The sequence below is a fragment of the Haliotis cracherodii genome, unplaced genomic scaffold (genome assembly GCF_022045235.1).
Source record: "Haliotis cracherodii isolate W230 unplaced genomic scaffold, xgHalCrac1.p SCAF_19, whole genome shotgun sequence".
NCBI lineage: Eukaryota > Metazoa > Mollusca > Gastropoda > Lepetellida > Haliotidae > Haliotis > Haliotis cracherodii.
In genome coordinates this window covers 3,996,557-4,009,296 of record NW_027266274.1, presented here as the reverse complement: position 1 = coordinate 4,009,296, position 12,740 = coordinate 3,996,557, and the positions used below count along the sequence as shown (strand labels likewise).

Below are 12,740 nucleotides of genomic sequence, written 5' to 3'. Positions count from 1 at the left end.
TTGACCGGTGCCATAGTTGTTTGTAGGTGCGTGAAGTTTGTATAGTTGTTGTTGGTAGCAACCTCGATGACATTTGCCTTGTCCGTACATGCATTACAGCCAATTGAGATCAGCATCATTTGGTAGAAAAAGACCTAACATACTTCAATTTCAACAGAATAGAAATTTCATACGCTCCAGCAACAGAGGTGAGTTCACACATTCTCCGATCACCGTTCACGAGTCCCTCGCCAACAAGCATGGACGCTTCAGTTTATTTTGTTTATTTAGACCATGCCTACTCTTAGAAACGTCGCGATCTGCCATGTATATAAGCTATCGCTTGTCAGTCATATTGCTCATACCGATATTTTCCAAAAGGATACACTTTGTTTTACTTTCAAAGCGTTTCTATTCCGGAAAATCGCAATCCTGATTTGTGGGCGTGCTTCCTTCCCTGTTAGTTTCAATTCCAACATGTGTTCCACAATCGCATTATTTATGCGTGACACCATTCCATTTTCTGATACACGTAGAACATATCTCTAGTAAATAATTCAATTAACTTGACAACTGGTGTGTTCTGTAGCCGAACCAGACGCATGTAATCTATTTCAACCGTTTTATTTATGTTTGTGTTTCAACTCATTCATTGATAGTATTTCATTCACTGGCATAATCAAATTACATTACTAATGACATACATTGTTTTTTTATTATGGATGGTGATGATGAAAGACATTGAACTGATTCCTGTTCAGGTTTTGAACACTCTACCAAGTGTTCTAAAATATATTTTGATAAGTTAATGTCATAAATTGATAATAGTAATAGACCTAGTCATAATTGTCATGGACAGCTGGCCAGTTTGATTATAATTTTTAAACTGTCGACTGGAATGCACCAGTGTGCATAGTTACATTAGACTCTCTCATTATAAGATCTCCTGAAAGATGTATAGTGAGGAAGTAGGTCAGCCAAGTGTACAGTCTCGGCTCAGTGTTTTGTTTGTTTGTTGTTTACCGCCGCACTCAGCAACATTCCAGCTTTATGATGGTATTGTAAATAATCGAGTCTGGACCAGACAATCCAGTGATTGACATAATGAGCATTGATCCACGCAATTACAATGACATGCATCAACCAAGTCAGCGAGCCTCTCCACCTGATCCCGTTAGTCGCCTCTTACATCAAGCCTAGTCGCCTGTTTAGTGCAAGCATGGGTTGAAGACCTATTCTACCCCAGATCTTCATGGGGTTGGTGTTACATGTAAATGCTTGATAATGGTTTCTGACTTGAAGAGTTTTCTATGTGTTATTGCAATGAAGTGTAGTGTTTTGAAATTATTGTTGACAATGACTAGCGAGTGTGAATTGTAGCGAATAATATAAAATTGTTATGCAGCAAGCATTTTACAATTGAAATGGACTGCAGTGAATCAGAAAAGAGATATGAACATGGAATATATCAAAACATATTCCCCTGTTTGGAGGTTGTAACACATTTAAGTGGATGAGGGGAATATAGTGGCAAAATTGAAGCATTTCTAATCTGAAATGTCAATCAGGTCATTTTATTTCCTGTATCTGGAAATGACCTTGGACTTCATTTTGTGATACATTAATATCTTGAGTTCAATATTCTTAACTTGATAAGTGATAGTGAACCCATGTTATAGATGGTATGGAGTATATACAACACTCATGGCATCCTCATATAGGGCTGTGCCCCACACCACACAGGAATATGGCAATGATATTATGATGAAACATACCCCACTTTGTCATCTCATTTTACTCCTGCCTACATATCAGAACTTCCCAAGTAGTTTTGGTTTAATAACATCTCTGCCTTGTTTCCACATAAGTTTATTTAATGTATTGTTGTTTACAAACATCATCCAGCCGTATCAAGCAAAACGTCCACATAAACAGTTATATTCAAATTATGCGACATCCAATACTAACAAAAAGACTGTTCAGTAAGAAAATGGATATAGTTTGATATCATTGTTTTCAAGAACACTTGAACCAGTATGATACATGTTTGTTTTCCTTACATGTATAACTATTATGCTATGTCTGTTGGCAGGATAAATCAGTGTTTGAAATAAGATAAATGGCCAGGCTGCCACAGATTTAAAAGTTCCAGGCCCTGACTAACTCTTCAGGCCCTCATTAGCTCATCATGCAGCTTTTTGTGACAAAAAAGTCAAAATGTAAATTTACTGCAGGCCATGAGGACCCATAGAAATTTGAAAATACGGACCTGACACAAGAACTACCTGGCAGGCGCTTATTTCAAACAATGCGTGTTATCACAAAAGCACAGATTATTGCAGTCAAAACCTGGGATTCCCTATACTGCACTTTTTAAAAGTAGGTGGGTCTGGTGATTCCATAACAGCTTGGAGATGATATCATGCTAACTTATGATGAAAGTGTCTTCTTGTGGTTATTATTGGTGAAATTCCTGTTGTGATTGTTTCCTCAAAATGTTCATTTGCTACATTATGAATTATTTTATTACCAGGGCCATAATAGGCCATTTGAATAAATTATGGACTGTTCAATACCAAATAATGATGGGCCACTGTTCGGCAGTCACATGTTTGTGTCTTTCTAATACCACTTGTCTAAAATGTTATGATATAAATCAATGTAGCAGTTAATAATTGTGTATTATTTTGCAAAACAATGTCTCAGTTTCACAAATTGTATGAATTACAACATCAGATTTCTAATCACCTGCTTCTAAGTAAACAGTTTAATATTATGTGGCTAAGATTTGAAGGGAGCACAATCTACACCAATATTGATAGATGCTGAAACTACTCAATCAATGTTCATTGTGTGGATGTTAGGGCAACAGGGAGAGAGTGTATGCTTCCTTGTGTTATTGACCACTCAACCATGCATTCTTTCTCTGATCCTTACGGTACCTGAAACCTGGTTGCCCCTAGCAACAGGGTAGTCATTCATCCCCTGGTGTATACATGCATACCAGGCCGTGCCATCTGTCTTCAAGCCTGAACAGGATCTGGAATCATGACCTCTTTTGCTTTGATGTCGAGTGTCATGCCTGTTGCTAAAATACTGCCCCAAAACACAAGCTTAAAACAGTTCAAAGGTTGAACGTGAGCAAGGAGTTTGCAGGCCTTGACATGTGATTTGGTAGTAGCGAACATGATTGGAGTTAGGTGGTCTACTTGATCAATATTGTACACGACAAGGAACTGAATGCCGATATCATTCAGTTTTGTGTTATGAAGTATGGAATTTATTTTAAAGCCAATTACATTTTAATCAAATTTACTTTTAGAATTATTCTTTTTTTTTTCAGCAGTTGGATTTGTGTTTTATTTATGTAGATGAAATATTGCAGATTGGTGCACAAAATATTTGAGCTTCTTTCTACAATAATGACACTTGTAATAGATTTGTGCTCTTGTTGTGAATTTTAAAAAATATGACATGTGGGATTGTCTTTGAGTGTAATACTTACTCTGTTGTTGTGCTTTGGTTACAGGTTGATCAAGATGGAGCTGATTACAGATAAAGTTGAACATTTTCAAAAGTTCTATGTATGGGCACTGACACGAGCAGGTGGGTGTTTTGTTAGTGTGTCAACAATGTGACTATTGAGACATAGTGTTTACATTTCACAACATGCACTTACTGAGCAGGCCCACCAGGAATAGCACAGTTGTTGGCCAGCAGACATATTCAATTATTGTAATACAGTGCATTTCTGCTTTCACCAGGTCACTTTTCAGCCGCACCTTTTGAATTTTATGCATCTCTAAATGTGAAGCTCAATTTCTGTTATTTTTATTGAGCATGAATTTGTTTGAGTCACAGAGCTCCAGATAAGCTTTTGGTTATTGGGTATTTTACCCAAAGATTTGATTTCAATGTAAAGTTATTCACATACAACTACAGACAGTCTACCTAAATGCGCCAGTTAATGGACAAATCTTTAAAAAAAAAGAAGTCATTCTTTTCTAATATGCCCCATTAATAGCTCAAAGTCTTATGGATAGACATTAATTTGAATGGTTGTACACTTTAAGATTGATAAAGTCCAGTTGTTTTGGAATTTATTTGGTTTCTCTATAACATTGGGACAATAGAGCGTAAATTTATAAATTGTATCCTATTTAAGAATTTCATTTGAGTCAATTTTCTGTAAAAATATGTAGTGTGTGATACATGACCCATATATATGTTTCAGATGACCGAGTCAAGGACTGGTTGTTCATGCAGAGTTACACACCCACGCTAGCCATCACAGCATTGTATTTGTTTGCAGTATGGGTTGGGCCAAAAATAATGAAAGACAGAGAGCCGTTTAAATTCAAATGGACATTATTTTTCTACAATTTTGGTTTAATTGTAATGAACTTCCATATATGTTCCCAGGTAAGTTTATGATAATAATTTATGGTTTTGAGAGATTTAATCTTGAAGTAGTCTTTGCTCACACATAAAGCAAATATCACATGCACAAGTGCAATGGACCATAGTAAATGTATGTATTAAGAATGGTTTAAACACTATTCTTAGTCTAGTCCAAGCTAAAGATAACAACATCCACTGTTTTTAGAAATAAAAGTGCCTTGAAATGGTTAAAATGGAAATAATGTCGTTGGTATCTTTTTTTAAAATGATGTAGATGACTGCAGGGCAATTTGTTTCCTGTTTCAGCTTCTATGGTATTCAACAAAGTTAAATTATAGTTATTCCTGTCAGCCTGTCAACTACACCAGAGAGCATGGTGAAATGAAGGTAAGACAATAGCTGCTTGGTACACCTGACATAGTACAACTAAAACTGTAATAACTATTGTGAAAATAATTAGTAAGGCATTTGTGAACATTTGATAAACATGTGTGAGTTGTACACTGATGTAATAAGAAACTAAACTCATTGACTTGTGTATTGTTTATGTATTGTTTAGGAGCAAGTTAATATATTGATTTTATCCCAGGCAATGTAGAGGTTTTAGCAAAGGCAAATTTAAAGATGCTGCATAAGCTCAGGTGCAAAATTGTCTACTAGTCTCTTGGTCAACTGAGGGGCTGGACATTATTTGGCACACTCATGTTTGTCAACACGCTGTAAGACATGTCTGTTATTGCCCTGTATTGTCTGTGAGTGCCTGTTACTATTGCCCTGTATTGTCTGTGAGTGCCTGTTACTATTGCCCTGTATTGTCTGTGAGTGCCTGTTACTATTGCCCTGTATTGTCTGTGAGTGCCTGTTACTATTGCCCTGTATTGTCTGTGAGTGCCTGTTACCATTGCCCTGTATTGTCTGTGAGTGCCTGTTATCTTTGTCCTGTATTGTCTGCAAGTGCCTATTATTGCCCTGTATTGTCTGTGATTGCCTGTGTAACATGTCTGTTATTGGCCTACAGATAGCCAGTGCACTGTGGTGGTTCTACTTCTCCAAGTGTGTGGAGATGCTGGACACTATATTCTTCATCATGCGTAAGAAGGACAACCAAGTGAGTTTCCTGCACGTGTACCACCATGCCTCCATGTTTCCCATCTGGTGGGTCGGCATCAAGTGGGTCGCTGGCGGACAGTGTGAGTATACCTGCCTGTCACAGGACATCTAGAACCAATGCTGGACTGATTTCTGAACACACACAGTGCAGATCTTGTATAAATGACACTTCTGTCACAATGATATAAGACTACGTTTTTTGTGTGTGGATGATTGGGGAAGGAAGATAATTTTGTAAAAAATACTAAATGCTCAGGGGAGGTCATGAAATAATACTCAAATTAAAGTATCAAAACAAGCAGAAAACAAAGATTTGTTATTTAAAAGTAGATGTAATTTAATAAAATTAAAAACGACATAAAGCGAAGATTCCTAGTTTTTGCAGTGAACTACACAATACAAATTCCTGTCCCCACTCTCGTAATAAATGAACAGAGCCTTAATGAAAAGTAATTTGGTGTAGATGTATATGTTTGAAGGCTATGAGATATGCGTTTCTATCTTTGAGAAGGAAAATAATCAAATCAAATGTCCTTTGAAATGACCTTCTTGTAAATGTTGACCTTCCAGCCTTCTTCGGCGCCATGATCAACTCATTCATCCATGTTTTGATGTACACGTATTATGGCGTGTCGGCTCTCGGACCAGAGTACCAAAAATACCTGTGGTGGAAACGCTACCTGACCAAACTCCAGCTGGTGAGTCCATTTCTGACCTTTTCTGCATGCTGTTGACCTATGTAGGGCAGAGATGGCTGACACATGACTGCTGTGATGGTGCACCTTGACACATCGTTCATTATTTGATGAAATAATGTGTCAGATTTCGGGTGCAAACTGAACTTTCGTCAACCAAGACAGCTGGACATGTGAATGCAGCTGACTAGAATGTACCGAGGGGCATGCCATGTGTCAGCTTTCTTAGTCTCTTGTTTTTTGCCCCTCGGTGTGCAGTGTATTTCTGTCTCACTCTAAACAGGAATGTTGATGCTGGTGAAGGTGAAGGCCAAGGCCACCTGTTGTAGGTCAAGGTCACTTTGCTATCAATAGAAAGCACTGATTACAATTTTACGTGCTACAGTTCCAAAAGTACCGAGAAGATAATGTTCTTCCCAAAGTTTGTGGACAAGAATTGTGAGATCAGCCTGTGAGTCCAGGCTTTGAGTCCAGGCTTTGTTCTGCGTGGCAATGTGTGTGCTGAGATTTTGAGAGCAGAACCAACACTGCATGTGACGTGTAAATATTTCTTGCATGAAAACAACCAGTGGGCACGGCCAAAACTGCATTCTTGGTAGACTACCATCCATAGAATGTTCGATCCATTTTGTTAGAATTGACCAAAACTAACTTGTGCATTAACTTAGATAGTCTTTAACTTGGTAGATAGCATATATTGTAAATGTGGTAAGAATTAACTCATCTTTTACTTAGTGTGGTTGCATTAGGAATTAAATCATTTTTAACATGTCCAGTGCTGTTATTTTGTCCATAGTTGCTTTTTTTCCATAGTAACAATTACGCTCTGGGCACCAACAGATCATAGTATTCTTTTGTGGTTGTACCCCAATCTTGCAGAGTGTTTGTGTGCAGGATTAGACTGTCCAAGTTAAGCTTATTCTCATTTAAATCAAATCTTAATGTTCGCTACCGCAATACCAAACATCTGAGGACATCACATTACAGGTCATGTCAGAACGACCTTCCACAAACTTTGTCCAACCATATGACAGGAAGTACGCATTTGCCAATCAGAAAGCAGCTTTCTCAAGCTTTATGGCACTAGTTTCAAAATGGCGGGAATTCAAAATTTGAAACTGAAGAAAAAAATGTCTAATAGATGGCTGAAATGGTATGGCAGTACTTCTTATGGGTTAGGGAAAGTCTTCCATTTCAAATGTTTATTCCATTGAAGCAAGAGATAGATGATATTGGAATCAGTCGTACAGCCATTAACTGTTGTTCAAAATGCCCTATGTTATCCTTTTCGAGATGGCATGATTATAAAACACATTTGAACATTAACATTTGTGATCTTGTAAGCAAAGCTCGATTGGTCAGATGAAAGGTCATTCTGATGTGATCTGTCATGAGATGTCCTCAGTTCTTTTTTGTAGCCGTAGCGTGCATCCAAGACCTGATGTTAATGAGATCTGTCTCAGCTAGGTACTAGTTCAACTATAATCAACTGACATGTTTGTGTAGTTTTTTTTTGTTTTTTTTAATACCACACTCAGCAACATTCCAGGTATATGATGGCAGTCTGTAAATAATCACAGTGATTAATTTTATGCGTTACTCCCCATTATGTTGGGGTTGGGTGACACACAATCAGCCAAGTCAGTGATCTTGACTACCCGGCCGACCCATTTGTCAAGAATATTACATTCATGATACAGGGCGACGAGGATGCTTCTAGTTAAGTTGCCTCAGAGTGTGACTTGCTTCAAGAGCATACACTTAGAGTGAGTGAGTGAGTATGGTTTAACTCCGCTTTTAGCAATATTCCAGCAATATCATGGCAGGGGACATCAGAAATGGGCTTCACAGCATACATTTAGAAGTGTGATAGTTATAATCTAAATAATCTCAATGTTTCCATGGTTTTCCTATCACTTTCTTCCTGACCTCTTTTTTTCTGTTTTGTTACTTCATGTTTTAGCCCTCTGTTTAATCCTTTTTTTATCCTTTTTTGTAACATATAGACTTTGATTAATTTGCTTTTTCCAATTGTTTATATTCTTGTTTTGAGAAATAGTTCAAATTAGTCTTTTTTTGTATCATAACATTGAACATTTCTTCATTAATCAGGGTGATGGTATGTCATTGCAACATTTTGCTTCCACATTATGTCAATTATGAATCGGGTGTGGAGTGACGAATAATCTCCATTTTCACAAATGTCACTTTTGTGAGGATGACATACCATCATGGTATGGTTTCCCCTTAGTTTCCTCGTAAGAATGGAGCTAGCAATGAATATTGAAGTACGCATGCAAACCTGATGTTGTCAGCAAACAAGCTTGCCTAGACCAAAGTTTACTTTAGAAACCATGTGCGCAGATAAATCTTTACTGTGTTAATGGATTTGTGAACTGAGTTACTTGCAGTCTTATCCCACATATGTTTTCCACTAGTTACATGTTATCCAATAGTTTCCTTTAATATATATCCCTTATTTTCCTTTTACTTGTATTTATCACATCCTGTATTTCCACCACCTTCTATAGCACATGCATGAGCAGGTAGTCTTGCTGCCATCTCCCCGAGGCAAGGACGTTAACTGACGATAAAAGCCCAGTTTCCACCTTTGCCGAACTATGCTGGAATTTCGTGGCTCGATCGTAGCGCCACCAGTGGCTATATCAAGTTATGCCCCTTGTATGTCCCTTCTCAGATTTCATATCTAATGTCACTTGCATTTGCTTCAAACAAAATGGCGGTGCCCAGTCAAGACTATCTGATCAATAATCAAGGTCTATATTGTAATAAAACGGGTCTTGCCCTGTGTCGTGCATCAAATCATTTGAGCACCTTGATTAAAAACATGAAAAGATTTTGAAACATCTGTAGATGCCCAGGTGATTCAGTCGCCCCAGTCACTACAGAAAATGAGAGATGGTCATGGTGACTAATTGCTGTGTGTGGCGGTTGTAGGGAGGGATGAAAAAAGACACACAGTTCTATTTGTTCATTTGTTGTGCAGTGATCATGAAAAACTATTACATGTATTTAGGAGGGGAGGGAGGGGGCAACTAATACAAGTACCAAAGACAATGGGGTTGGTGGGTTGTTCAGACAAATACGATACAGACCAATCCATAACTTTTAACATCCAAATCATAACTTGGGCATCGCAAGGAAACTTTCCCAACTGATGTATGCAACTGTTTTGAGTGCCATGCTTATTATTAGCAGTTTAACCAGAAAACAATAAGTACAGCTATATAACTCTGTATGTTTTGTGTAATGATATCCTCACTTACCCCTGCATTCTTCTGCCTGGCCTCTTCTCATTTTGATCAACAAATGCTTGACTGAGCTAGGTACTCTGCTTTCTGATTGACTAATGCTTTTTCTAACAGACCCTCCAGAAATTTTGCTTGATGCAAGGCTGCTCAGACTAATACACTAATGCTTTTTTAACAAGAGTCAAATGCTTCTCACAATAGTATCCTGACCTACCATCCTCATTAAAACCAGACAATCTACATGTTAATGACAAGTAAACGAAACGACTTTCCTACTGGAAACATTCTTCTTTTGAAATGTGTTTTGTCTGAATGAGTTTAAATCTGTTTGAGAATGCTTTCTGAAACACTTTCTTTTGGATCATCTTTGTGTTTTTGCACCTACACTTGTGCTAAGCATGAATGTTTGTGTGTACAATGAACAACTTTGTATATGTTTCATAGTGAAGTTAGAAGGCATATAGATATTGTAGCTGCCTCTTGCTTTATGTTCCGTGTGACTACCTTGTGTAGGCATGACTGTAATCTCACCTCCTCACTGAGACTCTCAGTCATAGATTCCTGAGTCAACCTTATGACTTGACAATGGCAGTTTGTCTATGAAACATAAGAAAAGAAATAATTACCAAAACGAAGGCCAATAAATACACAAAATTATGAATTTCTTAAATATGTCATAGCATGTAGATGTTACACTTGGAAAATTCTTGATTTATGAATGATAATCCTTTTTCATTTGTAAACATTTTATATGGACTATTTCATCCCCTTTGTCATATCATAATATCTTCACGCCTGACACTAACTTACTGTACAATACTGAGAGGCATGGTGCCATGTTCACAATCTTCCTGATAACAGTAAATTATGGTGAATGAAACCTTACTAACTGACTGCAAGACCTGAAGCAAGCTTGGTGCTACGGCACGTCCTTTATGCATGCGTATTTCTCTTCTGCTTGTAGCTCCAATTCTTTATCGGAATGGTGTACGGAATCCAAGGATTGTTAATAGAGTGCGACTTTCCCAATTGGATGCAGTATGCGGGCCTAGTCTATGGAATAACAATTATCACCCTATTTATCAACTTTTACATCCAAGCATACCTCAAGAAAAAGCCCACGTCTAAATCAAAGGTAAATTAGTTTTTACACTTTTTGTTTTCTCTGCCGTTTTAGATTCAGTTTGTGACCGGAATCGTGCATGCTGTTCAGTCGCTGACGAATGGTTGCGACTTCCCGGAAGCTCTACACTGGGCGTTGATAATTTACGCGTTCACCATTCTTCTTCTGTTTCTCAACTTCTACTTCCACACCTACCTGAAATCTCGATCAGCCAAGACCAAGGTAAAACCATGAGCCCAGACTGGCACCCACAACGGTCGACTTGGTGTCGTCACCATGGTTGTTCTAAGCAGTATTCATAGTGACGATCAGCGTACCATTGTCCACTGCTAGCAAATAGTGGCTACAGGGTTTGAGGTTTGTGTGGCTCAGCAGGGTAGTATCCTCATGGTGTAATCACCATCATCACATAGTTTCAGTATGTTGCACACATAGTTGGCCAGAACTTCTCACTATGGGACTGAAGTAGGTAGGTTGTGGGCTCGTTACTTTCAGGTCAGTCATAAGAAATATATGGATGGCAGTGTTTGGGTGTTATGCTTTACCATGGGTAGGCATTATGCTTTATTATGCTTTATGATGGGTGGGTATCATGCTTTATGATGGGTGGGCATTATTCTTTTTGATGGGTGGGCATTATTCTTTTTGATGGGTGGGCATTATGCTTTATGGGTGGATATTATGCTCTATGATGGGTGGGCATTATGCTTTATGGGTGGGTATTATGCTTAATGGGTGGTCATTATGCTGTATGATGGGTGGGCATTATGCTTTATGATGGGTGGTCATTATGCTTTATGATGGGTGGTCATTATGCTCTATAATGGGTGGGCATTATACTATTCTATGGATGGGCATTATACTTTATGATGGGTGGTCATTATGCTCTATAATGGGTAGGCATTATGCTTTAATGATGGTGGGCATTATGTTTTATTGTGGGTCGGTGTCATGCTTTATGCTGATGCAACCAGGATATCAAAGATGAAAGCTTTCAAAGCTCACGTTCGTAACCATTCATAGTGGATCTGTCAATATGTACAAGAGATGGGGTGAAAGGGGTAACAGACGACCCAGAGAGAAAATGGGGATCAAAATATTTTAGATGCTTTTAATGGGAGTGTATGTTTTCATTCTCTTGTACAATTTGTAGTTTTAAACTTGTTGGAACTTGAAGGACCAATAGCATTTTTCCTTCAAAACAGCTAAATTAATCCAGACTGATATAGCATTTGTCACAATGAAAGTATAGCATTTCTTCAAAAATTATTTGTGTCCTAATCACATTAAATTTTTGCCTGTTCAACCATGTTATTTCAAATTGTGTACATCACTTACTGAGTCACATGTCTACATAACATATTGCCTCTGCTGCAGGGAGGGGATTCAAAGGCACAAGTCTCCAACGGCAAAGTTGCGAATGGTACAACACGAGGTCACAAGAGGAATGGTAGCGTTGTAACAGCCAATGGTGTTATTGAAGCCAAGAAGGACAAATAGACAGGTCATTGGTCAAGAGGTCATGTGTGTGGCTAGCCATATCTCTGATAAAATGCCACTGAAGTCGGAACAACAATACACCACATCGTGCTATAACAGGAAGGACAAATTCATTAAGCAAATCATATCTGCATTGACGATCCATTCAAAACCTGTTAAGATTCATTAAGCAAATCATATATCTGCATCGGGTATTGATTCAACTTCTTTCCGGGTACTGTTATTTTCAAACATTTCATTCAGCAAGAGCGGTGTAATACTCACTTGTCTTATGATAGACAATACAAATCTCACTATGCGGTAGTTTTAATCTTCATTGATCTTAGGTACTAAGCATGCAGTTGGTAGTATCATCATGAAATTAGTATCTATTTTGAATATATTTATTGTCCATAGGGCAATATTTCAACATTGCACACTATCAAGGGGGGTGGGGGGGGGGGGGGGTGGGGGGGGGGGGTGGGGGGTCATACCCTAATCTAGTTTGGATGGATGTAGTTCAAATTTATGAACTTAAAAAATAAAACAAGTGTTAACTATGTAGTGTTGATCATATACAGGGAACACCAAACACCATTCTATAACTATTTTATTAGCGTCTTGTGATGCTGTTGAGCCATTCCAAACCTATCTCCATGACAACGACTGTTTGGTTGTAGC

At 38.1% G+C, this 12,740-nt stretch overlaps 1 protein-coding gene across 2 annotated transcripts; it reads left to right on the top strand.

Annotated features, from left to right (window-relative positions):
- Positions 1–21: 21 nt before the first annotated feature.
- LOC139467029 (very long chain fatty acid elongase 4-like) lies at positions 22–12,501 on the top strand. Of its 2 annotated transcripts, none has more exons than XM_071248741.1 (8): positions 22–188; positions 3,509–3,585; positions 4,214–4,401; positions 4,687–4,767; positions 5,399–5,570; positions 6,061–6,188; positions 10,635–10,802; positions 11,958–12,501. In XM_071248741.1, the coding sequence occupies exons 2-8, from the start codon at positions 3,519–3,521 to the stop codon at positions 12,078–12,080; spliced, it is 927 nt and encodes a 308-aa protein (XP_071104842.1). In that variant the 5' UTR covers positions 22–188; positions 3,509–3,518; the 3' UTR covers positions 12,081–12,501. The 2 variants fall into 2 exon arrangements, with proteins under 2 accessions (XP_071104842.1, XP_071104840.1); XM_071248739.1 differs by lacking the exon at positions 10,635–10,802 and adding an exon at positions 10,422–10,592.
- Positions 12,502–12,740: the final 239 nt, after the last annotated feature.